Raw genomic sequence first — 26,576 nt, forward strand, 5'->3', positions numbered from 1 at the left:
AGTGGGGAGTCCTGGGTTCATATGTATGAGTTTGGATTTTTCCTGTTCAGTAAATAAAAATGAAGTATTTTTAAGAGTTTCTGTAAGTAGTCTTTGAATTTTTTGGGTGGGGTCTTTTTTGATTATAGAAAAAGTTTTTTGTTTTTTCAATAAATACTTTTTTATCCATGATTACTGTTGCATTGCCTTTGTCAGCTTTGGTTACGATGAGTTCGTTGTCTTTAATTTTCTTTTTGAGGGCGTATATGCGCTTTTGTTCAGCTATTTTTTCTCTATTATTGAGGTTATTCGCGGGGTTGTTTAAATTGGGGAGGATATTGTTCAGTTTCCTTTTAATATTGGTTCTAACCTCATTTTGCGTATCTTCCGGCATTTTGGTAATGGCTAGCTCTGATTCTGTAATCATAGTGGCGGCTATGTTGAGGCTGTTCAAATTGGGCCAGTTGTGTTTCAGTCCTTTGGATAAAGTTAAGTGTTCAATTTCACTTAAGGGCGTGTTTGATAGATTTACGACAGCTGGATGAAACTGCGTACAATCGAACGTGTTTCTGTTGGAGTTTCTAATTTGAATGTTATGTAGTTGGGAGTTTTTTAGCCTGTTGAGTTTATTCTCCAAATTTGACTGTTTCCTGGCTAGTTCGTGGAATAATTTGTTCTCTACTTGGTGATAGAAAAGTGTCCATTGTGCGTTTGAAAGTAGTTTAGTCGCTGCGAGGTGAGCATCATATAATTTCTGATTCAAAAAAGATTTCTTCCTATACAAGAATTTAATTTCGTCTCTTAACCATATTTTGTTGGTTTTGTTTTGAGTTTTGATGGTTTGAGGTGAAATCCGATGTTTCTTTTTATTGTTTCTTAGAAAATTAGGTGTCAAGTTAAGTGATATGCATTGTTTTAGGAAATCAACGTCTTTGCGTAATTTGGCTATCTTTAATTTTAGGCCTAGATATTGAACGGCTTTCTGTTTTGCCTGATGAGCTACATCATCAAGGGTTATGAATTTCATGTTGTTGGTCTGTATTGAACTGAGAATAACATGAATTATAACACAGTAGAAGTTTCCACCTATTCAATACTAAGATATATTTACAATATTTAAATTACATGGGATTAGTTTCAACCCTCCTCAGGGTCATCATCAGCCATATTATAAAGCATACACAATTTATGGCGAAATCCTAAAACATGTTATTTAACGGTAAGAATCTTATGGATATATAATTTACAATGTGAGGTGTAGTTGAAATGTCGTAAATGAAAATGAGAGATATTACGTGTGATACAGGTGAGTAATAGTTAATACAAGTAAATAATACATACTAGGAAGTCTGGAACAAAAGTACAAATAAGGTGCTCTGTGTTGTAAAAATTATACACAATTATGGAATTCAGTAGGTCCTCGTAATAAAGAACAGAATGTAAAATGACGCAGATAAAAAAATATACAAGTAAGTACAAAGTCTGGGGAGATACGGCTGATGATGACCCCGAAGAGGGTTGAAACTAGTCCCATGTAATTTAAATATTGTAAATACATCTTAGTATTGAATAGGTGGAAACCTCTACTGTGTTATAATTCATATGCTACTTATATTATAACATTGGTAAGTTTTAATATTTTTACAAGTTGTATTCTCATTTTGTTTATGTTACAGTCTTCCTGTTACAGTTTCTATTTTACATTTCCTTCTTACAGGCCATATTAAGTTCATATCAACCTGGCTGCATAACACACCTATTAACTGAGGGTATCGGCTTGACAACAAGTTTTTGTATCATTTTATATTATTCTTAATATCACCCCATCAGAATTTTACAAGAAAGTATTGGAACACCAAGGACACAGTGAGCTCATATCACAACAGGACTCAGAGCTCAACATTGTAATTCATACAGACATCATCCTAATGTGTTTTATTGTATATGACAAGATTGAATTTAATTCCATGCCCCCATCCTTCAATTTTTAACATGTTACATTGTACTGGTCATAGTTTTAGATTTCTTAATGGGGGCCTCCATTTTCACTAGGTCTTATTATATACAGGAATTTTAATTTAACTAGCTGAAGAAGAGAATGTGCATATTCTCGAAACATGTACTAGACATAATGTTAAGGTGAAAGGTAATTATTAAAAACATTAACACATGGTATTGACTGGGCGGATCATCCACCTCTCTATTTATTGTGATTAAGTCAATACGGACCCAATACCAGCCATTATGGTCTAGATTATTAATAGTACAATCTAATAGCAACAAATAAGGATAACACTCAAATGACGCATTAATTCTTGAAATAATCCAATTAAACAATTGGATTTCCTAATTATGGTTAAACGGCAATAATGAATTAAAATTATTGTTGCATGCACTTAACACTTTCGGCATCAAGACTGATGTCTTCTTCTTCTTCTTCTTCTTCCTCTTCTTCCTCTTCTTCTTCTTCTTCTTCTTCTTCTTCTTCTTCTTCTTCTTCTTCTTCTTCTTCTTCTTCTTCTTCTTCTTGCGTTATGGCCTCTGTAGGACCATGGACAGCTCCTTCATGGATTGCATTTTCTTCTTCTCCTCCCAGAACCTCTTCATCCTTTCTCTTCTTCTCTCCCGCTCTTCTTCCGAGATATTCAGTATCCTCTTCTCTTGTCTACTCCAATGGTGACTCTCAATCCTTTTCCTGTACCCATCCCTATCATTGATCTCTGGCATATTAGTCGGTATGTACTTGCTTCTCCAATTTTTCTTTTCTTCCACCTTGATCCCCAATTCCGACCAATCTTTCCGGAGTTCAACTACCCACTTGGTTCCTGTCTTTCCTTGTGTCCTCGCTGTTGTTTCCCATACTCTTTTCGTCATTATATCCATATTCATCCTGATTACATGTCCCGCAAACCTTGGTCTTTTCAGTCTGATTTCTTCTGAGATTGTCCTCATGTTCCGGTATAGTTCTTCCCTGGGTCTCCTCATCCATCTCTCACCTCCTCTCTTAGGGCCTAGTATTTTCCTCAATATTTTTCTCTCCTCTTTCTCTAGTTGTTCCGCACCATTTCTTCCTAGTGCTATTGTCTCAGCAGCATATAATACAGCATTTCTCACCGTTGCCTTGTAATGTCTAATCTTTGCGTCTGTAGATATATTCTTTTTATTGTATATATCTCTGGTCATACAGAAGGCTGATCGCATCTTCTTTATCCTCTCTGTTATTCCCTCATTGCTCCTATTCCTTCTTGTTATAAATTCTCCCAGGTGCTTGAATTTGTCCACCTTTTGCACGGTGCCTTCCGGTGTTGTCCAATCGTTAAGACAGGTACGAAAATCAATATCTCTAGCTGGAGGGAGGAATTCAACACAAATATGAACAGATAGGTTATCATTGTTAAATGAAATTCAAAAGTATATCATTAATATCAGTCTTCCTCCTCTGATATTTCACACGAAAACCTTTTAGCGAGTCAATACGGATCATACAATCATTTTAACCTATCATGGTTAAGTTTATCAACCCTTTTGGCTGTTGGAAGCTCTTCGAAGAAATGCCTATATTGCTGAGGGATCACTCCACTTGACAGCAATGACAGGAGCACATTTTTTTTCTTTTTTTTCACTTAAGGGCAATTTATGGTTGTACACTCACTCTAGAGCGAGATTTTCCTACTTCAATGTCGCTTTTTCCTGCAACCTTGTCTTCTGGAACATTGTGATATATCTATTTCGGAAAAATGTTTCATTCAAAAGATCATATTTGTACTGAATAATGAACGGTTTGTTCTTCTGGATGCTAATTTACTTTATTTTAATCCAGTTGACCTTTTCGCCACCAGCATTAGCTGTGACGTTCTTTAAACTTTCTCCGCCAATTCCTTCAGGTTGTAAAACTCATGGTTCATCACAGTAAGTTGTAAAGGGTGAGGATTAATTCTGTATGCTGAAATCATGAGCACCTATTCACAGGTAGAGTAGACTTTCAATTTGCATGCATGGCACCAACCTTGAGATAAGAATGAACTTATTCCATGAATTTCAGGTCAATTGTCTCCAAGTTTCTCTTTTTGTTTGCTGCATATATCATTGCAGTAGTGGCAAACCAATTTCTATTCTATCCACTGCAAGTGTTACTAAATGTGTTTGATCCTTTTCCAAAATCTGTACAGATATTCAAGAAGAGAATAAACAGCAACAGAAAAAATAAATGAAATGTTAGAGGGCATTCCATCAGGGCAGGATATTGTAAACAAAAAATGTGTGATTAAATTAATTCCATCCCCTGGTCTTGGACAGCCCATGTAGGGGACTGCCTGTAGGGGTGAAGTACAGTGGGGACTTCAAGGGCCCTGGGACCGCTACGGTAGCTGTGAAGGCCCTTCAGGAACTCTGAAAAGTGTTGGCAAAAGGGGCTCTGGTTAAGACGCAGCAGGTCGTTATGCTACTTAGGTTCCAAAATGGGTAAAATATAAATACAATGTTAATTTTAATCTTATACCAGTTGTATAGTATTATTAGAAGTAATTTCACATACTGTATATGAGTTGACTATGTTTGTAAGTACAGGAGATATTATAAGTAGAATTTTGTAAACAATATAAATTTATTAAGGATGATGTGTGTGTTTAATAGATAAAATTATTAGTGTAAATTGTATAATATTGTATTCTAGGAAAATTTTCTTCGTCTCTTGTTAATTAAAAATTTAGTGCTTGACAATAATGTATTTTAGTGTACCATTTGCCACCGAGGTAGACACCTCATTTGCAAATAAAGAGATTTTGATTTGATTTTTGAATTTTGAATTTTTCTTTAATCTTCTCTTGGTCAGCCACACAAGAGACGAGGGACTAAGTAGAAGTTTCGAAAGCGGCCTCCTCATTAACATCTATTAACACACATTTCTTTTCGTTACAGACATCTCAATAAACTACATTCTACAAACCAGAAGCAACAATTTTCCATCATCCAACATAAAGTTTGACAGGTCCCCATTATATCAGCACATACAACACGTGGCAGCAAACCCAACTTCTAACAGAAACAATCACTTTGACAATGTTCATCCATCACACCAACAAACAGATAAAAAAATTGATGACGGAATTGATACTTTAATAATAATAATAATAATAATAATAATAATAATAATAATAATAATAATAATAATAATAATAATAATAACAAAAACTTTGACTTCCAGTATTCAAATTTTCACAATTAGGGACATACCCTCAATAGAGGGCTGTTATAAATGTCACTTAAACATCAATAAGTAGCAAAATGAACACTGTTAAATGGATTTTTAAGAAGACAACAGTTCTATATCATAATAGTAAATAAAATCATGAAGTTTTAATCAGATTCTGTACTTGATCACATTGTGTAACTTATTTAGTTTTTTTAAAAGAATATAAATGTTCAGACATGAATGAAGTTTTAACTAGTGAACAATCAGACCAAGTATAAGAACTTGACAAGACTGTCAACATTTTTCAATTGAAAAACTTTTTAATGAGTTTCTAATAAACGTCTATACTATGTTAAGCAGTTATCTTAGGAATTTTTATAATCAAATAAGCAATTTTTAAATAGTCGAATGAAAACACTAAAAATGGACCTTTTAATCACAACTCTTTGTAATCTAGAAAGTATACAGGCATTTAACACATAGTCAGGATCCTGATTAGAAATGATTTTGAGGTGTGAGACATTGGCTGATGATGCCCAATATGTGGGGCGAAACATGTCCCAGTTAGGTGGTTAATAGTAAGGTATTAGTCCTAATATAAGAAATATTTTATTGTATTTAATAGGTGCATTTGTTTAATAAATATATGTGATATTTTAATATTTATATACCACATAGTCGAGCATTTCTTCTCTTTATTCCCAAGTCTTCCCAGCCCAAAGTTTGCAAACATTTTCATAACTCTACTCCTTCGTTGGAAATCACCCAGAACAATCCATGCTACTTTCCTTTGAATTTTTTCAAGTTCTTGTATGAAGTAGTCCTGGTGAAGGTCCTGTACACTTGAGCCATACTCTGACTGCGGTCTTACAGAGAGTTATATGCACTTTCCTTTACATACTTACTACAACCCCTAAAACCATGTGAAGAGATCTGTAACCTCTCTTAATCATTAGGGATCAGATAACGCTTCACCTACTGCAATTCTCTAACTTCTGTTTTCTAGAAATGTAGCCACCCATTCAATCACGCTCACCCAATAGCTCTCATTTTCATCATTAAACTCCCATGATCTACCTTATCAAAAGCCTTGGATAGGTCAATCGTGATACAGTCCATTTGACCTCCTGAATCTAAAATATCTGCTATATCTTGCTGGAATCCTACAAGTTGAGCTTCACTGGAATAACCTTCCCTAAACACGAACTGCCTTCTATCAAACCAGTTATTAATTTTTCAAACACGTCTAATATAATCAGAAAGAATGCTTCTCCAGAGCTTACAAACAACACGTCAAGCTGACTGGAGTAGTACCACTATGTTAGGTACCAAATAGGTTTGTGATTAGTGGCAAATGAAAGCGCGACGGCTTTTACAGTATCTGTGATTAGTAGCACTATATGAGCGACACCATGGGATGAGGGAACCCATGGTTCTGGCTTGCCTATGATTAATACCCACTATATGAGGAACACCACGGGATAGTACGAGTCCCTGTGGTTAGTACACTTAGGTGATGAACACCATAGGTTTGCGTTGCCTGTCAATGGCGCCACAATGTGCAAAACACAGTAGGTCTGTAATACATGTGCGAATTTCATTGCCTGTGAGTAGTACCATAATGTGTGGAGTACCATGAATCTACGCTACTCTTGATTAGTACCGCAACATGACAAATACCATGGTTCTACTTTTCTAGCAATAAGTACTATTATGAGGGGTCGATGAGTTGGATTTTGTACTCCTCTCGACTACAAGCATCATCGATTCAGTATCGTGCTATAGCAGCAGTCCCTTGGTCAGTAATACTATTGTTTTACGCCAGCTTCTGTGCATGTGAGGCACTGTGGGTCGGTTCCACTGATTGTTTTAAATTCATATCCATCCATTCATTCTTCATCCTCATGTTTTGAATTGTGGTCAGTGTAGGATTTTGGGTTTTTAATTTGTCATTTCATTTCGTCTCATTTTGTACCATTAGGGGCCGATGACGTAGCTGTTAGGCCCCTTTAAACAACAAGCATCAGTCATCATCAAGCTGACTGGCCTGTAATTATCCACTCTATGTTTGTCAGCCTTTCCCTTGTATACTGGGACTACTATTGCGACTCTGCATTCATTTGGTATCGCTCCTTCATGTAAAAAGTAATCATATTCCATTATCACCATAGAGAATAGGAAGAAAACTGGAAAATAACAAATGGTTTTCACACTCGTTTGAATTCAATTTCATTGAGAATAGACGATATAGAACTTAAAATAATATTTCACTGGGCTTTTAATAGGATAATATTTTAAAAACAGAATTTTTTCAATTTACTTTACATCGCACTGATACAAATGGGTCTTACGGCGATCATGGGACAGGAAGGGCTAGGATTGGGAAGGAAGCAACCATGGCCTTAATTAAGGTACAGCTCCTTCATTTGCCTGGTGTGAAAATGGGAAACCACAGCACACAATCTTCAGGGTTACCGGCAGTGTGGTTGAACCCACTATCTCCCGAATGCAGGATATTTTAAAGATATTCAGTACTTCATATGAACTGCAAGAGAGGGTTTGAAAGAAAGAGGACAGTAATAATGTTATTTGGTTTTACGTCCCACTAACAACTTTTTAAAATGGTTTTTGGAGGTGTCAAGGCACCAGAATTTCGTCCCACAGGAGTTCTTTTACATGTCAGTAAATCTACCAACAACTTCAAATACAACCGGATTATGCCATGATCGAATATGCCAAGTTAGCGTCAGAAGGACCGTCTCGGCCACTTAGCCTGGCAGAAGGAGCACATCTGGTCACTCTAACGTGTGTCCAATATTGGAACTGTTGCACCTGTTATTTCTCTGTTCATACTGTGTATTTGACAAAAATACTGCCTTTTGCCCCATAGGGACATCACTCTCTCCTCTGATGAACGCCTACAGGTTGTCCACAAGTTGTGCAGGAGTATGGATGTGATGGATGTCACAGCAATTCCTCCTTTCATCAAACAATTGTTACATCTCTGCAAGAATGAACTTGGCCTGCCTCTGTTCCTTCAGCTGCAACAGTACTTCACTGCCAAACTGTACACGCAGACAGCATCAAGTGCTGATACTCTGGCCATAGACTCTGATTCAGGTAAGAGTTATGCTGAAACTCATCTAGAACTAATAATACTGTTATTGATTTTATGTTTCACTAGCCACTTTTAATGATTCTTGAGATTTAGTTTTGTTGTCCGGTCAGGAGTGATCCTGCTACCGTATGCGACAGTAGACGGTACTACCTGCGACTGTCTGGCCGAGGTTTAGGCGGCCGACACCAAACCCGACAAACTAGGGGAAGCTACGGATAGAGGAGTTTTCCCCTAGAAGGTTTGATGAGACCCTTGTGTAGGAAATGACATAAATTCATCAGCTGCCGCCTTGCAGTGAGGTAGGGGACTGCCAAAGGCTAAGGGAGAATACCTCTGACAGAAAATCCCCAGCAGTGTTAGGCTTAGCAAGTCAACCGAAGGGTTATATCGATTGCTTTCGACTACAAAACGAACCTCGGAACTCACCTGGAATGAACATTTGAAAGCACATGGATTAACAATAAATAAATCGAAAACTGTTATTATGTCAACAGGCAGAAGAAGAAAGGAAAAATAATGCTGGAAGGTACACAGTTGGAAACAGTAGACCAATATAAATATCTTGGGTCCATCATTTCAAGTGATAGCAGAATACAGCATGAGATTAACAACCGCATTAAAAAATCAGCTCAGTTTTACCATCAAGTTCGGAACCTCCTCTGGAACAAACAAGTTCCATTAAGATCAAAGCAGATTCTGTTCCAATCATACTTCACCCCCATAATAACATATGGCCTAGAAACCTGCACAACAACCCAACAAGTGGATAGCAAACTACAAACCACAGTAATGAAGTTCCTACGAACTATGGTACAGAAGACAAGAAGGGACAGGGTAAGAAGTGAAAGAATAAGGGAGGAAGCTGGTGTGTACCCATCCCTGAATGAAAAAGTGTCAAGGGCCCATTTGAAATGGTTTGGCCATGTCAAACGAATGGACAATAGAAGGACAGCAAAACAATGGCTACACACAGTTGTGGCCAGAAAACGACTGGTAGGAAGACCTACGAAGAGATGGCTGGACCAAGTGAAGGAGGACATAGGAACAAGAGGAGTCAGCTGGGATGTCGTCTTGAGAGAAGAGTGGTACATGGACAGACAGAAGTAGAGAGTGCTCGTAAACCACAGCCGGGCAACTGGAGTGGAAAACATGATGATGGTGATGATGATGATGACAATGAGTTCACTTACTGAACTGTAATACAAATGATGACCCAAACCTTATAAGCAATAATGCAGAAAGTTTGACTGGATGGAGATGGAGACAGCAATATGTAAAATGAAAAACAGCAAGTCAGCTGGACTAGGTGAGCTCAGTGCGACATGATCTAAGCACTTAGACAACCTGGAACACAATGGTTGTACAGACTACTAAATACAGTAAATGCAATCTCTAGTGACTGGAGGCAAGATATGATCAATGCACAATATAAGAAAGGTGATCAAAAGAAGTGTAATAACTATAAAGGTACCGTATTGACACAAATAACCCCACATATTTAAAAAAAAAATTTAAAAAATGCATGAAATTGGGGTGCGGGTTTTATTTGCGTCAAGGTTGGTAACACGCTCCTTGCTCACCTAGTTTTTTATGTTAGTCATAGTGCTGGTAACAGAGCGTTTTTTCCGGAGCGAATGTTTGGCGCGTATTCAATCGGAGCTCCGATTTACTAAGAGTAATCTGCCACGCGGTAATTTCAAATTTACTCCATGGTGGATTGGAAAGGAGTATGCTTTATCAATGTTATTGGTATCATGTAAACAAAAGTAACGCAGTACAGTGTCCAGTAGCTTACATACAGATCGCAGTGAATAGAAAAGAATTATGTTATAGGGCCTATCTATGTTACTGATGACTTTGAAGAATTAAATGAGCATGGACCTAGGTAATATGCATAAATCAAACGAACTGTGTGCATTATAGGGTTTAATACGTTTTGTTACCCGTTCAGGAAAATTAACTTATTAGCTGATTCTGGAGACAGTGAATTTTGCCGATCCGTTATGATCTGCCCAGCCGTTGAAAAAATTATTTCGGCGGGTACAGAGGTGGCTGGTACAGGAAGATACTAGAGGGCTACGTCACTTAGACCTTTCGATGTATTTTTCTTAACCCAGTAAGCCAATGGGTCTCTAATCCCAAGCGTGTGTGGTTTTTCTGTGTACTGTCGCACACATACCGCTGCGTCAGTCGTCGGTAAGTTAAATTTGCTTCAGCATTGTCTCTCAACAGAAAATTTTATAACCCAACGCCATACTTGCTTGGTCCTGCAGTGGTTTGTGCCGACTGATGTAAGGGTGATGTTCTTTCATATTCCTTCCTCAGAAACAATGCTATTTTGGACTCTGCCTGCTTTCTTGCTTTGTGTGCTTTTTCAGGCAAGTGAAATGCTGCCTTTTTAAAGCGTGAGTCAAGGAAGGTCGCAAGTTTTGGAACTGTTCACGATTCATAAACAAAGAGTCTTCTCTCCACTGCACTCAAAAAGGAAACTGACAATTGTTTATCGACATCCGTCAACAAGTTTCCAGTTATATTAATGAGTTTCAAATTTGTCCAATGTCCAATAACGGACCATTTATATTGGTATTATAAATTTACTCATTTAGGACAATTATTTTAGATTCGCTATGGGAATCAACTTCTATATCATCTGATGGCCAAGCAGGCATCAATTTTTGGTAGTGAGACAAAGTCTCTCATAGTGAATTGGACCTGCCGGTATCTTCAAGTAGCCTACACAGTGGCCTCCATGGTATGCACTAGCCATGCGTCTTGGTAGGTGTGCTAGGTACCAACTGATGAGCCCAACCTAGCACCCGGGGGCGAAACGCTGGCAAACAGGAATGAGTTAGCTGGAAAATTTATAATATCCAATAACGGACCATTTATATTCGTATTATAAATTTACTCATTCAGGACAAATATTTCAGATTCGCTGTGGGAATCTGCATCTATATCATCTAATGGCCAAGCAGGCATCAATTTTTGGTAGTGAGACAAAGTCTCTCAAAGTGCATTGGCACTGCCGGTGGCTTCAAGTAGCCTACACAGTGGGCTCCACAGTATGCACTAGCCATGTGTCTCGGTAGGTGTGCTAGGTACCAACTGACAAGCCCAACCTAGCACACGGGGGCGAAACGCTGGCAACCAGGAATGAGTTAGCTGGAAAATTTATAATGTCCAATAACGGACCATTTATATTTGTATTTCAAAGACAACCCATGCATGAGAGGGATAATTTGTGAGCAGGTCACATACTGTTCTCCGGAGAGAACGGTTGTCATAGTTTCTATCGGTGAGGAGATTTGCATAATTTCTTGCAGAAGTACCCACTCCACCACTGTTCAGACAAATAATGAATAAATTATTACTATATTAACTAATGCAAAAAGTCATGCATCTACCTATCACGCATTTCTAAGCATATTGTTACTGGTTAGACAATTAAGATACTTGCTTATAATTTTTAATATAATTTACATTATTACTGTATTTATAGGCATAACCTTCCGCCAGTACTCAAGGGATAAAATACAATAGAATGGAATATCCATGTTCAGATATGAGTTGTGCTAAAAATGTACTCGTGTTTTTGATGAAAATAGTATACGTGTGAGAGCCCGTGGAGTGTTTACCACATTTGCATGTGCAAGCGAAAGCTCGTCCTTAACGTCCAGCAAATGGCAAACCATCTTGAAAGTTAGCAAGATTTTCACTTGCGATGTTGCTGTGCCTGTGTCCAATTATTTAAAAGAATTAGTTTCCCTTAACCGTAAAGGTGCAGTATTTTTAATACATCGATCAGAGAGAAATAGGAGCTTACTAACTTAAAAAACGTCACTATATTCGAGGTGTGGTTCAGAACTTCAGCTAATGAAGGCGTGTTTTTGATACTGGCAGATGATACCAGATTTAATGTAAGAGCCACCCATGGGACATGCCGAATGGACAACTTCTGTACATGTGCAACCTTATTAGCAGCATTGTCAGTAACAATGGCTGTTACTCTCCCAGTGATCCCCCAGTCTGCAATAGGCCTAACATCCTTCAAAGCTTGTGCAATATTTTCTGCTGAGTGATTATCTTTAAATATGCAGCATTGAAGACAAGCAGATACTAAAGGGTTGTATTTATTTTTATATAAAATGGGCCTTAACTGCAAGATAACAATCTTGCCTGATTGTTGTTCACGTATCAGTGGTCAATAAGACAGATGTAGCTTGCGATAGGTCAATTTTCAAGGCATTCTTGGCAGAGTTATATGTCTTCCACAATATATCCTAAAAAAAATTATACAATTCTTTTAATATAGATTACACCTAATTTATTTGTGGAAATATAAATCTTTCATGAATGAGTTAACTTACATAAATTTGCCAATGTGCGACAGGAAGGTAATAAGTACCGGGGATTCAGAGCTTGTCTTGAAATTCTTCACTTTCGACAAGAATAAATGACAACATATCAGCTGTAATGACTCTCTATAGCACTTGGTCAATCTTTTTCTTTTCCTCGTTATCTTTGCAATATATCACTACGGTGTTACCACTGTCATTATCAACATTTCATTCAATATTTTCCATATGGAAATGGTCCAGAAGAGTTGATGTTCCCCCATCTGTTACACATAACTGACTGCATAAAGAACATTTTGCCTGTTTTCTACTGACATTGGAAAATATCCGACGTACCTGCAACGCAACGAGTGATTGCACAAATCCGTTCCATTGTTTACTGCCGTGCCCAGTTGTACTTCATCTAAACTTCGCAGACCTCTCTCCGAGCACTGGGTAGTGACTAATCGTATGTCTAATACCTCCGCTTGACCTTTCCTCTGCGATCTTCCTTACTACCTCCGTCCTCCATTTCCCCTCCGAAAATATGCAAGCCATCCATCGGTAGTACCGGAGGTAACCAGATGGGGTATTTCAATCGTATATCCGATTCAATCAACAGAGAACCACCTTTGCTTGCCAGCACTAGTTAGTCGTACAGTTATGCTTTGTGTAACCGCAGATGAAATAAAACTGTCCCCATATTTCATATTTAAACAGAAAAATATTCATACATTTAATTCTAAACTACCTTCACATTTAAAAAAGTGTTTTAGAGTAATTTAAATTCAAAATTCAAAAATTAAAATAATGTTTCTAAACATTAAAATTATTTTAATGTTTATGAAGAAACTTTATACATGTTTATCATTTCTGCTTCTGATCAATTGTGACAAGACCTTTTATTTAAATTGAGAATCTTCCTACTCTAACTAGAACTCAGGACTTTCAAGATTCCATCTCGAGTAAAATAATTAAGTGTCATTCTAATTGTGACTGTCATATTTACAGAGAAACTCTGTATGTGGTTCGACCTTTGTATAACATTTCAGTTATGACAAGACTTATTATTTATTTGAGAATCTTACAGTACTAATTCGAACTCAATACTTTCCAAGTTCTAACTTGAGTGAAAATTATATTGTGTTAAGTATCGTTCTAATTTAGAAATTGTGATTATTTGAAGTTTTATTCTTCAGATACTTTTAGGGGCATCATAAGTCCCATATTAAGAGTGTTTTTGTGTGTGTTGATTTAATGATGATATGTATATTTACGATTGCCTATTCTCATATTTGGCTGAAGATGATACTCACCAGCATTGGAACTAGTTCCAAGTAAATGTTATAACTTATTTAGTTTAATATTAATATTAAAAAGGTGGATTTTTAATCTCTTAACTGGGTATTATTGATGTGGTTGGTGTAATCTGCCCTGTGTATTTTTTCAGCAGGTTGTTGTGTCATGGCAGGATAGACAGAAAAGTTAGTAATATCATTGATATCATTCATCTGTGATGCAAAAAGTAAAATAAAGGAGTTTTAATTAATTCATTTTAATGTTAGTGTTAATGTTCTTAAAACAAACAATTTTTTTAAGAATGATTACACTATTGACACCAGGATATTGAAACAACTATTTGATTACTTTTTGAAAAATAAAATCAATTATAATTGGTTCAAAGAAGTTCAGGATGATTTGGAAGAATTGGGTATAACTCAGCAACAAATCAAAGACAGAAAAGAGAAGAGGATTTTGAAGAACAAAAGCATAAGTCTCAAACTAAAAACAGTTGAACGGAAACAATATACTATATTGGACACACAAAGGGCTTCCAGGTCGGAGAGAATGAGAAAGTTCTGGGAGAAGAAAAAGAAGAAATTAACTCAAATGTATTGATTTAAGTGCTCCAATGTGGGCGTAAAATATGTAAATAATAATAATTGATTATGAAAAATTGAGATGAGATATGATGTGATATTTTAAAAAAAAAATTTCTTTGAATCAGTAGTTAAGAAATTTGACATGGGAAGTACGAGCATATGATAAAATTATTGTAGTATATTTTACAATATAATCTAAAAATTATTTGTAATAAGAAGGTTTTAAAATTGGCATGTATCTGGAACTGAAATGGATCCTTTTCTTAGTGAAAGTCAGTAATATTTGCCGCAGTCGCTGCCATGTAGATCAGAGGATGGATTTTGTTTTAAATTATACGTTCCAACTGATGAATTTCGGTTAAGAAGAAGCAAATGGCGTTTCTTTGTTGAGTTGAATTGATTTGAGATACACTCTGGCGTAATAGTTGGAATGGAGTATAAGTTGGAGATTTATCTGTGTTTGAAAGTTGTGTTGATTTTCACATATAAGTGTAGTCTTCCAGATGTTGTAGGAATCTTGATGGAATAGAATATTGTTAAACTGCAAAAGAATAAAAAGACTTATTTGATGTATGTGTTTAAAACGTATGTGATTGTACAGTGTTGTGGATTGTGTAAAATTGGATACTTACTCAAATGCCGTGTGAGTATCTATCTTGTTTTGTTAGCAGCGTTGGTCTGACTGGAGTTCCTACTTCGCGTGTTGTATGGGTGTTTAAAGATAAAAATTTCATAATGTTCCGTATTGAAATGTATCACAGTGAAATAAGGTAGTTCAACCTATTCAATAAATATGAAATGTTCAGTTCAGTTGGCATTTGAAAGCACAGTGCCGGACATTGAGTGTGTTGCGCTGATCTTCAGAAGCTAGCAATTCATTTCAATCAAGCGACTCGTCTTCGACTTCTAAACAATTTTGGGACTTCATATTCATTAATTATATTGTGACTTTGCGCCTCATTTGCTGGCTCATTTAACTTTTCACCTCTTCTTGTAAACATTATGAGACAGTGCTGAAATTTGCGTGTGTTGTGCTACTATTCAGAAGATCGCGCCTTACTTCTTATAAGTGACTGAGTTTCTACTTCTTCTAGATTTTACGATTTAAAATTGCACAGTGCCAATCCCCATTAACATATTTTGCCTCCTCAACTATTTTTGTGAAAGACTCATTCTTTAATTTCTTATTTATCTATGCATTGTTTTTTGCATTTTATTCGGCTGATGATGACCCAGATTAGGGTCAAAACCGGTACCACTTCCGCTTTTAATTAAATAGGAATGTAATACTACATTTCATATTTATTTGTATAGAATAGGTTGAACTACCTCATTTATTATTTCAATTTCATTGTATGTGTGTGACAGAGGGAGGGGGGGCGAGTTGAGGGAGGGTAGAACTGGGTGGAATATTACGTGCCAGTATCGGTGTGGGAGGGGGACTATTTAGAGGGGCTGTTGTAGGTTTAGTAGTCAGGGGGATAAGTGGGGTTGTTGAATTGACAATTTTAAGTGTTCGTGGGATCTTATTTTGCTTTGGAATGACTGTTTTTAATAACTTGGGCATTAATCTATATAAAGAACTCTTAACCTCCGTGTCGTCATTAAGGTTGCGATCTTTATTAAATGTTTTGTCTAGAAAAATATAAATATTCTCTAATTCATTTAGCAGTTTACCCTTATTAGTAATCCTGATTATTGTAAGATCCTTTTCTACTGAAGTGAAATGGTGACCTGTTTCTTCACATGCATACTCATAGCGGAATATTTGTTGTGTTTATCAGCATTGAAATATTCCATGTAACTTACAAGGAAACTTCGTCCAGTCTGACCAACGTATGAAAATCCACACTGTGAACATGTCAGCCTGTACACTCCTGAGGCTGAATATTTACTGTTCTTCTTCTTTCTTTGTTTCGGCCTGCTGTGGACCATGTTATTTCAACTGTTTGCATCCTTGAGCTTTAATTCTTCCCCAGTACTCCCGCATTCTCGTTCTGTGAGCCTCCTTTCTTTCCTCAGTCCACTTCTTGCCTGTTTTCAACTTTGGCCTTTCTTGGAACCTCTTGTTTTTCTGGAGAGGAGCACGTTTCTGGATGTCTTCGAGTGTGATTCCTATTTCTTGAAGGTCTTTTTCAACTTCAATAAACCAGGATCCCTTGGTTTTCTTGTTAAGAAAGTAGGAAAAGATCCTATTGGTCTGTCTCTGTGTGCTCATGCGTGCTATATGGCCCTAAAAATTATTCCTCCTTTTCCGAATCGTGTCCGTTATCCTCTCCATATGCTGGTACAGATTGCTGTTGTGTAGTCTCCTGTACTCACCATTTTCTCATATACTGTTATTATTATTTATTTTATTACTATTGAAAAATATGTTTTGTGTTGTGTTGGTTGTTCTGAAGGCTATGTTTATGTTATATTTGTTGAAGGTAAAGTAATTTCGTGGATAGTTGGATTACTGTATGTAAAAATGGCATATTTATTTCTGTTAGGTTTGTCTGGTATAAGGTTTGTGGACAACTTGTTTTTAATCTTATGTATTAGGCGGTTTACCATTTTGATCTTGTATCCATTAATTTTGGCAAGATTCCTTATGTAATTTAGTTCAGTTTTTAAGTTTATAGGGGTAATGGAATTCTTAAAGCTCGGTATATCAGGCTGTAAAAAGGTGCCTGTTTCTGTGATCCGGGGTGTAGTGAAGAATTATTTATGGTTACTAACAAATGTGTAGGTTTTCTGTGAATCTGATACTCAAAGGAGTTATTGGTTCGGGTGACCTTTATATCTAAGAAGTTTAAGGAGCCTTTAACCTCATCTTCTTTTGTAAAATTTACGTTAGGGTTGATGTTATTTAAGTTTTCTAATATTTCGTTGCTGTTGGTGACATTCTTATCAATTACTACAAACGTGTCATCCACATACCTCAACCACAAACAAATTCCTTTAATGTCAGTTTTGATTTTTGTGTGCTCTATCGTGTCCATGTAGATATCAGCTAGGATGCCCGAAATTGGGTCTCCCATCGCTAGGCCGTTCTGTTTATGGATTTTTAAAAATTAAAAGTGAAATAGTTGTTATCTAATGTAAACTTTAATATTGTCATGAATTCGTCGATCTCCATTTTTTAAATATCACAACATATCTCATCTCAATTTTTCATAATCAATAGTGTAATCATTCTTAAAAATATTGTTTGTTTTAAGATTAACTAATGTACTGATGATGCCCAATAAGAATGGCGAAACATGTCCACAACTTTTTAATCTTTTATGAGTATGTAACCACAAAACGTGGTATTGTAGATATTGAATAGGTGAATAATAAATGTCTACTTTGTAAATTGAATGTGATTCATTTAATGGTTCCAGTCCCAGGTAACATTGCTGGTAGGACATAGATTTTATGTTAGTCATGGACCTATCATCCTGCAGTCTTAACTGTGTCATCTCCCTCTGGAGGTCTAGTATTATGCTAGCATGTGTCCCTAAGTCACGCTTGATGTCCGTTATCAGGCCGGCGTTGCTATCTATTCTTTTCTCGGCCTTTTGCTGTCGTTCACCCCATGACGTGATTCTTTCTCCTAGCTCTATGCCATTCTGGCTACTTTCTTCCTGGAGTTGAGCGATCCTGTCTTTAACTTCCTTCCAGAGACTAGACATTTCGCCCCTGATTTCTGTCTTCAGGCGGCCGAGTTCTTCCTCTGCGAACCGTCTCACTTCTTGGACTTCCTTCTTGATCTCAGCTGTTATCTCTTCTTTGACCCTGTTTATTTGACCTTCTGACTTCTCTTGGATAGCCTCTATGACCGACAACATCTCAGTCTTAAAACTTGATATTCTATATTGAAAATTGTTGGAGACTTCAGCGACCGAAACGTTGACCTCCTCCTTGAATTGCGTCATACCGTTTTTGAGAGTGCCTACCTCGTTTTGTACCCTCATTTAAGCTTTTTACGATGACCATTAAGTCAGACCTAGTATCCGTTATCTCTCCCTTCAGTTGGGCCACTTGCTCTTGCCCTTGCGCAAGCTGTTGGGATAGCTCGTCCCTACCGGCGTTGCACTCTAGCTTCAAGGTCCTTATCTGTTCTAACAGTTTCTCTTGTGACTGCCTATTCTCCTCAATTCTTTCCTGCACCTGCCTAATGTTTTCATCAGTCTTTTCCTGCGCTTGCCTAATGTTTTCTTGTACCTGCCTAATGTTTTCATCACTCCTCTCCTGTGCCTGCCTAATGTCTTCACTTAACTTCCTATTGTTCTCCTCCAACAACTTGCTAATCTCCTCTAACGTAGCCATTATTAAACACTTATTAAAGAGACATATGGGAATGGCTGTCCTTCAGACATAGCAACCTAGTCATTCAGTCGAAAGAGTCAACAAATAGCCAGTGCCCTCACGTAAAAAGAAAAATATTCAGCTCACTTAAATTTTACTGTTAATGCCAATGATTATCTCACGAGATAATCACATACAATTTGGAAAAATGAAAATAACCTGTGCCACATAGGTTTTATCAGAGCTGAACATTAAGAAAAACGATGAACTCTATCTTGCTGTTATAAACAAAATTTTCCTTAAACCTCGACGTCACATAATAATAATAATAATAATAATAATAATAATAATAATAATAATAATAATAATAATAATAATAACAATCTAGTAACTTTTATCTCGAGCACCTCCTCCATTCTGCATCATGCCCTTAATTCTATAGCCTAACTTGATCCAAATTGAAAAAAAAAAATTCCTCCCGACAGGTTTCATTACGTTACAATTTACCTGGAGAAAACTAGAACCATACCCCGGTGGGTGAAAATATCAAATCTCTACTCTGCTATATGGTTAGCTCGCGTACTTCATATAGTTCAACATGCTTTGTGACTTATAACCTGTCTGACTTTACCGTGTCATGTTGCCCATCCTATCGCCAAATTTTGACATTGTAGCCTCGCTCTAATAATACTTGAAAATACTCATACTAGGCATAGCCTTCCGTATGGTAAAAGGTGAAATCGTATCTAACAGCGATTAATATGAATTTACATTTTACTTTCACCTCTTGCTTGTCCATCTTATAGGTAACTTGGATTCTATTTTCAAACCTAACTTTATTTTACTTAATTTCCACGTTCCTCACATCGTTCGCATCCGGTAAAATGGATACTTCGAATTTTAAAAAATACAAAAAAAGAACAAGAATATCACACATTGGGCAAGCAATTCGAATGGCCACCGTGTCCAAAATACCAAAAGGGTGTGAGAAGCAAAAACAAAAACCTACGTTGGCTGCGCCACTTACATGTCCCCGTTTTTACCATCAAGATAATTTGCCCCAGACTAGTCAGCCGATCCCAGGCGTGCTCAGTCCGAAATATGATAAAATAATGCCCTAAAAATACATACACCCTGGATCTTGATGGGGAACTTATAACTAAATACGGACACGGTGAGGTCAATTAAAACTACAAATAAAGCAAGGCGAAGCATGACGTCAGTTTTGGAGGAAAATCTGTTTATTAAAACTAACAAGATAAATATATAAAAAAATAGCAAAAGTATCAAATAATCCAGATTTACATGACTCACATTTTTTTTCTTTTTTAGCTTGATAAAGTCCATCTTGAGAATCGGAATATATTACAAATTTGCAGTGTATGCCGACACACATACTTAACATATCAAATAAAATCTTGAAGTTTCATTAATTTTAACACATGGGCTTGACTGCTCGCACCACACTCCTGGCTTTTACTTTCTGTTAATGCTTTTAACTGTAGATGAGTACGTTTCCCATTTCTGCACACTTGACATTGCAGTGGGGTCCCTAACCTTAAGAAAGGACGAGATCTAATGCGTAAAAGGGGTGGGGGGAACTAACCTAACTGTATAATATATATCACGCTGAGTGGTAAAACATCCTACGCACAAATATATACCTCTCGAGCCATGAACAATCTCATGAGCATAACAAACAGTGTGGATAGGAATCACACAAACAAAAACATGTAAATGGCAATATATACATTCCAAGAAACAAAAACATGATGTCATATTTTCCAGGGCTCACTAAGAACAGCATGCGGCATTCACGCAACACGCATCCTCTCGAAAATGGAAATAAAGGAAACATAATTACACTATAAGCAACACTTCCTATTCAACGCAGGTTCCTGAAAAATAATTACATAATACAAAATAAATTTAAAAAATGTGACAGAGTAGGCTTTACCTTTCAAGACCTATTTCAATGTTGTAACCTGGAAGAGATGACATGACACAAAATATTCCTCCGCAGTTATATCGTAAAAGAAAATCCGAAACAAACGTTGCGGTATAAAACTCTCGTCAACTACAACAACTGTAGAGACATGGACAGAAACAATAAAATCACGAAGTATAGGCCGCTCAAATAAAACTCTCCTAGGTAGACAAGCATATCGCCCTCACCAACACACGGCGGAATGACTCAAAGTGGAGATCCACGTCTCCCAAAAATAAAGCAGCAAATAACAAAACCACAGGGTCCAACCCTTTACACATGGTGCTCAACAGTCTACCTGCGGCAAGTCACATAATCAGGAAAATGGAGGCCTTTCAAATGAGGAACGCGTCCTCTTACTCAAAATCACACAAATAATATCTCTTATCCTAAAGTTGCGTAAAACTGAAGAAATATTGAGGACGTCGTCTAAAATTCGCTCGCATGAAAGAAACACAACCGCGCTGGTCACAAATCAAAGCACTCGCGCTCAAAGTAAACATGAATAATAAAGTGGCCAACTCTGTAATAAATATGAAACTGAAACTAAGAAATTGCCACATTGACAGTCGATCATGTCTGAACATTGGAAAATTACTGAAATATCTCAATCCAACATCACGAGAAACTCATATTGATGATAATAATAATAATAATAATAATAATAATAATAATAATAGTAATAATAATAATAATAAATATTAAATTGATAATAACAATAACAATAATACTTTTTACAGAAATTTTATTCTAATATTTGGAACTCGTGAATCAATTACTAATTTACAACCTAGATATACAAAATAGTCGTGAAGATGACACTAACTACTTCATGGATCCACACTCCACCGTCTTACACACTCTTATTCACACATCATGATTTAAATCCCAGAAAACGTGACGCCATGTTTCCGTACACTTTGAGCTCCCATTAATAATACTTTAATCTAGTCCTTCCTGACTGTAATTTGAATCCTTATTTACATTTACAACTACGCCCCGAGACGTACACTGCGTCTCAAACATCAAACCAAACAAATCAAAAAAATATACGAGGCTAAAATAAGAAACTGACTCGTAAAGAAATGATGCTATCCATTCAGCTAATTAAATCAGCTAAAAATGTAAGAAATCAAGCTGCGACCTCATGCAAATGGTCCACATTTATGTTACAATTTATATTTACATAAACAAGCTTCCTATCATTTACTTTAAATAGGACGTAGTCCTTCCAAACAAAGCTACATCTACAGAAATTAAATATCAAACTAACCTATCCACTTTTGCAACATTAAACACGTTCACACTCACATAATTACATTAAAACTCTGTACTCATTTGTTATGTTGATTTATGGCTGCTCGTCTTCAGGAGACAGCCGACCCCATCTTGTTTTTAGCCCGCCATATCGATGATGATGATGCTGCCTTCAGAAAAGACTTGGATCAGTCCTTTTGTTTCCATCGAGGGGTACAAAGGTGATGTCATATTTTCCGTTGCTGCTTCTGTTTCTGGATGTCGTCTAAAACATCCCCTCGTTCACGATGTAAAAACTAGGTCAAGATCAACCGGCCAGTTACTAGAATACTACAGCCGGGGGTAAATTCCACCGACCGTGAAACCAGTTCCCATTCAGTAGCGGAACTGCTTCTCTTATCTACTCCCGTAACTAGGTCAAATATTTCCCATTTATAACAGGCTGGACTGGAAATTGTTAAATGATTTGAAATGATTAAATGGAACTGTTCTCTCCCTTTGGTAATTGTAAGTTAAATGCCATTCTCCCAGTATTAGAAAACTTGAGTATATCAAATGTAGACTGAGCATCTTCCAACAAAATCTTACGAGTCCCCACACGATCACTCGTGTAAATAACAACTTCTTCTTACGATGTTACTTGCACAAAATCTTGCCAAATAATAGGGTAACTGACGCGGTCATCGTTTTTATTAACTCGTCCTTGAAGACGCCATCGTATCCTCGATTGGGGCCATCCATCTCTTCCCTAGACCAATGCCTCGCCATATCGACGGTGGCTCTATCGTTTCATTGGCTCAACACATCGCGTACCTGACGCTTACTTCAAACATCTCTTATAAACGACCCTAGCCTCTCGCCCGGGCATCCAAAATGTTGTCCATTGGAGTTCTATTGTTCCCTTGTTCGGCTTTGTGTGTGTCATGTCGAAATTCCACCTTTCAAACTTAGCTGGTGAGCAAACAAACTCGAGCTCCAAGCTCCCTGCAGAAATTGCGACTTGTGCTGCTGAATGTAGATGTTTCCTGCCAGTTACTAGTACTTAATAAAAATGAAATATTCTCTGTTCACTCGAATAAATGACTGATTAATTAAATGAGCACTTCAATAAAGGCTCATTCCGTACCAGCAGTACGGTATCAGAAAATGTATGAACCAGAGGAATAACATGCTGAAGAAGAAAGTTTTCTAACTCCCCAGCTATTTCCTGCCAATATTCAGTTAGGCTGTTATATACTCAGTATGCAGCAGTAATCCCATCTATCAGAGTTGAGCGGCAGCATAAGACACAAAGAACATCACCACAAACAATGGTCAATGTAATGTTATTGTTGATCAATGTTATGCGCTTTCAATATTGTAGGCCTTCACATTTAGTTTATTTTTCTTCCGACTCTGAAATACCACTCTTAGTATAGTCGGTACGGTAAAATTGAATAAAACGTAAGTGGTGGAAGGTAAATGGTGTAGTCCGCATATTCTCAGGAACTTCGTTCCGTTCACAAGATGCATAAACTGTGAAGGAGTTGTTGAACTTGGTAGTTCTGTGGGCCAGCAGTGCAAGGAGGGTGATGTGACGCATGGTTGTCATGGCATGAGGAGATGTAATTGAAGGTGGGTTGTGAAGAATTTAATATATTACGAAGGATACTCTTAGTATAGTCGATACAGTTTAATTAGGGTGACATTAACAAATAAAGATTAAAATATGTTTCAGGTTACTGAATACATCAGTTTAAAATAATGATCAAATTCAAAGAATGTTCTTAAAATGTTGGAGCTCAATTGTTTCTTTGTTCTGTTGAATTGGAGATAACATTGAACACATATAATAGTTCCATTAAAAGTTTGATGATCGAGTTGTTCCTATGTTCAACGAATTATTAAACAAATTAATTTAAAACACCACCTAATCGATACTTTATTTCTTGTCTTTTGGCAAAATTGTAAAAGCATTATCATATACAGGACATGTTTCGACCACTTAGTGGTCATCTTCAGCTGTCCTTAAATAGTTTAGATGAAACAATTTGATTAGTAAGTACCTTAAAATCTTAAATTACTTTCCCATGGGAATTTATAACTATGTTTAAAGCGCTTGAAATTTGAGGGGGAAGGGGGGAATAAGTGGGGGGATTTTAGTGATGTGGTGTGTTAAAAGGTACTTAAATTACAATTCGCATCTATGGTAATATTAAAAACTTCTTTTCTAATTGAACATATTTAAAAAATCTTAAAATGTCTGTAATTGGGCACTTTTTGTAAAAACACTAGGTGGCTTGATCTTGCTTATGTTAAAATCGATGTGTATAACAGTCTTCAAGTTTCTTATTGATTGTCTGTTGTGTTGATTATCTTCCTTTAAAGTTGCTTTTTATTTTTAGTACCAGGTTGTGTTGAACTGTTAATATACAATGATTCTATGGTGACTTCTCTATTAAGTTGTGTCAAACAGCGGTCTTCAGATTTGGGCAGCTTGCCTCATGATCTGCAACCAGCAGAAAGATCGTAAAATGTTAAAATGTGTCGTTAAACAAAATTGTTCTAATTTAGTTTGACCTCGGAAAGAAGGTGGTGATAGGGGTATATTGCTTTAACTCACCTTTCTGGAATGGTGTTTATACTCCACCACCTTGTGACTGCTTAGCGTGTACACGACCTAGTGTTATAGCGATGTGATACAGTTTGTTCATTTGTGTGATTCGACGGAGAGAGGAGAAGTGAGGTCGTGTCTTCATCTACTCTGTCTCATGAAGGGGGTAGGGAGTAGTAGCTGTTCTTCCATGATGTCATGTTTGGTTATTTTACTTGTTCGTCTTATTTGTCTTCTGTTTATCCATTCTATGTATTTACTTATATGCTCATATAGGAGGTTAGTTTGGTCATTCATTTAATTTAAATTCCGTTCTTTGTTTTCTAATTTGTCAAGAATAATGGGGATATTTTCTAGGCTGTTCATAAGACTTCCTTTATTAATCCTACTAATGATGTGAAGATCCTGCTTAACGTTAGTGAATTTGTGGCTGCCTGTTTTATATAAGCTCCCATAGCAGAGAATCTGCTGTACTTCTCTGCATTAACATGCTCCTGATATCTAATTGTAAAGCTTCTTCCAGATTGTCCCACATGTTTTTTTACACTGATTGCAAATCAACTTATAAATGCCTGACTCCTGAAATTTGTCGTCCTTAAGTTTATTGACCTTGCTGTGATTGAAGAATCTATGTTTCGTGTTGTTAGTTGAGAATGCTACTTCGGTGTTGTGTTTCTTAAACAAGTTTGTTATCCTCGGGTTATTGAAGGTAAATTTGATGTACCTCTTCACTTTCTCCTATTGCTGCTTTAATTTTATTTGTTGTTGATATTTGCACTTAGTAATGATTTTATTGATGAATTTAAAACTATAACCGTTAAAAAGAGCTTACTGGTGAATGTAAGCTAATTCCTCCTTCGTGTCATTTTCTGATAATGGAATTTCAAAGGCCCTGCTGACGAAACTATAGTAAACGGATTTCTTTTGTGAAATAGGGTGCAAGGAGTTGCTTTATATTGTGGTCGGTATAAAAGTGGGTTTTCTGTGTACTCTAAAATGGAACTTGTTGTTTTCCTGGATTGTTTGAATGTCTAGAAAATTGAGTCTGCCTTCTTCTTCTGCTTCTTCTTCTTCTTCTTCTTCTTCTTCTTCTTCTTCTACTACTACTACTACTACTACTACTACTACTACTACTACTACTACTACTACTACTACTACTACTACTATAAATTTAATGATTGGGTCTAAGTTATTTAAGGTATTTAGAATGTTGTGACTGTTATTAAGTTCTTTATTTAGTATGGCATAAGTATTATCAACATAGCGTAGCCAGAGTACTAGTCCTTTAATATGGCCTACTATCTGAGTGTGTTCTAGGTAATCGAGGTATATATTAGCTAAAATTCCTGAAGCCGGAGCTCCCATAGGGAGTCCATCTCGCTGATATATTCTATTATTGAAAGAAAAGAAATTATGGTTAAGTACGAATTCCAGGATAATCAAATAAAATGTTCTATTTCCAGTTTACTAATGCGTTTGTGTTCCAATAGATTCATTCCTTTTTATAATCTTAATGATCTTTTATGGGAGTGTTAGTATATATATCTTTAATGTCAAAGGAGCTTGTTGCGTGGGAAGAAGTTCATTTAAAGTCTTTAACAACCTTGCAAAACTCCTTGGAGTTTCTTTATCGGTGTTTTGGGGCAAGAAATCTAATTTTGAGTTAAAAACTTATGAATGAATTGAGAGGTTTTGTATGTGGGACTTTTCCGAAAGTTAATTACCGGTCTAATAGGTATATCCTATTTATGTAGTTTATGCATAGCCCTTGCTTTGGGAAATCCTGGGTTCATATTTATGAGCTTCTGTATTTCTTCGTAGTTTAAGAGGAAGTTACTTTGTTTTAGTATCCCTTTCAAGTTCCTTTGTTTTTTTAAGGTGGGGTCTTTCTCAATGACCTTAAATTTGTTGTTATTGAAAAAAGTTTCTGTTTTCTTAATGTATTCGGTTTTGTTTATT

At 36.6% G+C, this 26,576-nt stretch overlaps 1 protein-coding gene across 1 annotated transcript in view; it reads left to right on the forward strand.

The window, feature by feature from the left end:
* FANCI (Fanconi anemia complementation group I) overlaps window positions 1-26,576 on the forward strand; it is a 427,158-nt gene that overhangs the window by 81,545 nt on the left and 319,037 nt on the right. The window contains exon 5 of the mRNA XM_067148224.2: window positions 8,061-8,290. Within this exon, the coding sequence (XP_067004325.2) occupies window positions 8,061-8,290 (230 nt within the window). The remainder of the gene's footprint in view (window positions 1-8,060; window positions 8,291-26,576) is intronic.

The sequence above is a fragment of the Anabrus simplex genome, chromosome 5, assembly GCF_040414725.1.
Source record: "Anabrus simplex isolate iqAnaSimp1 chromosome 5, ASM4041472v1, whole genome shotgun sequence".
Lineage (NCBI taxonomy): Eukaryota > Metazoa > Arthropoda > Insecta > Orthoptera > Tettigoniidae > Anabrus > Anabrus simplex.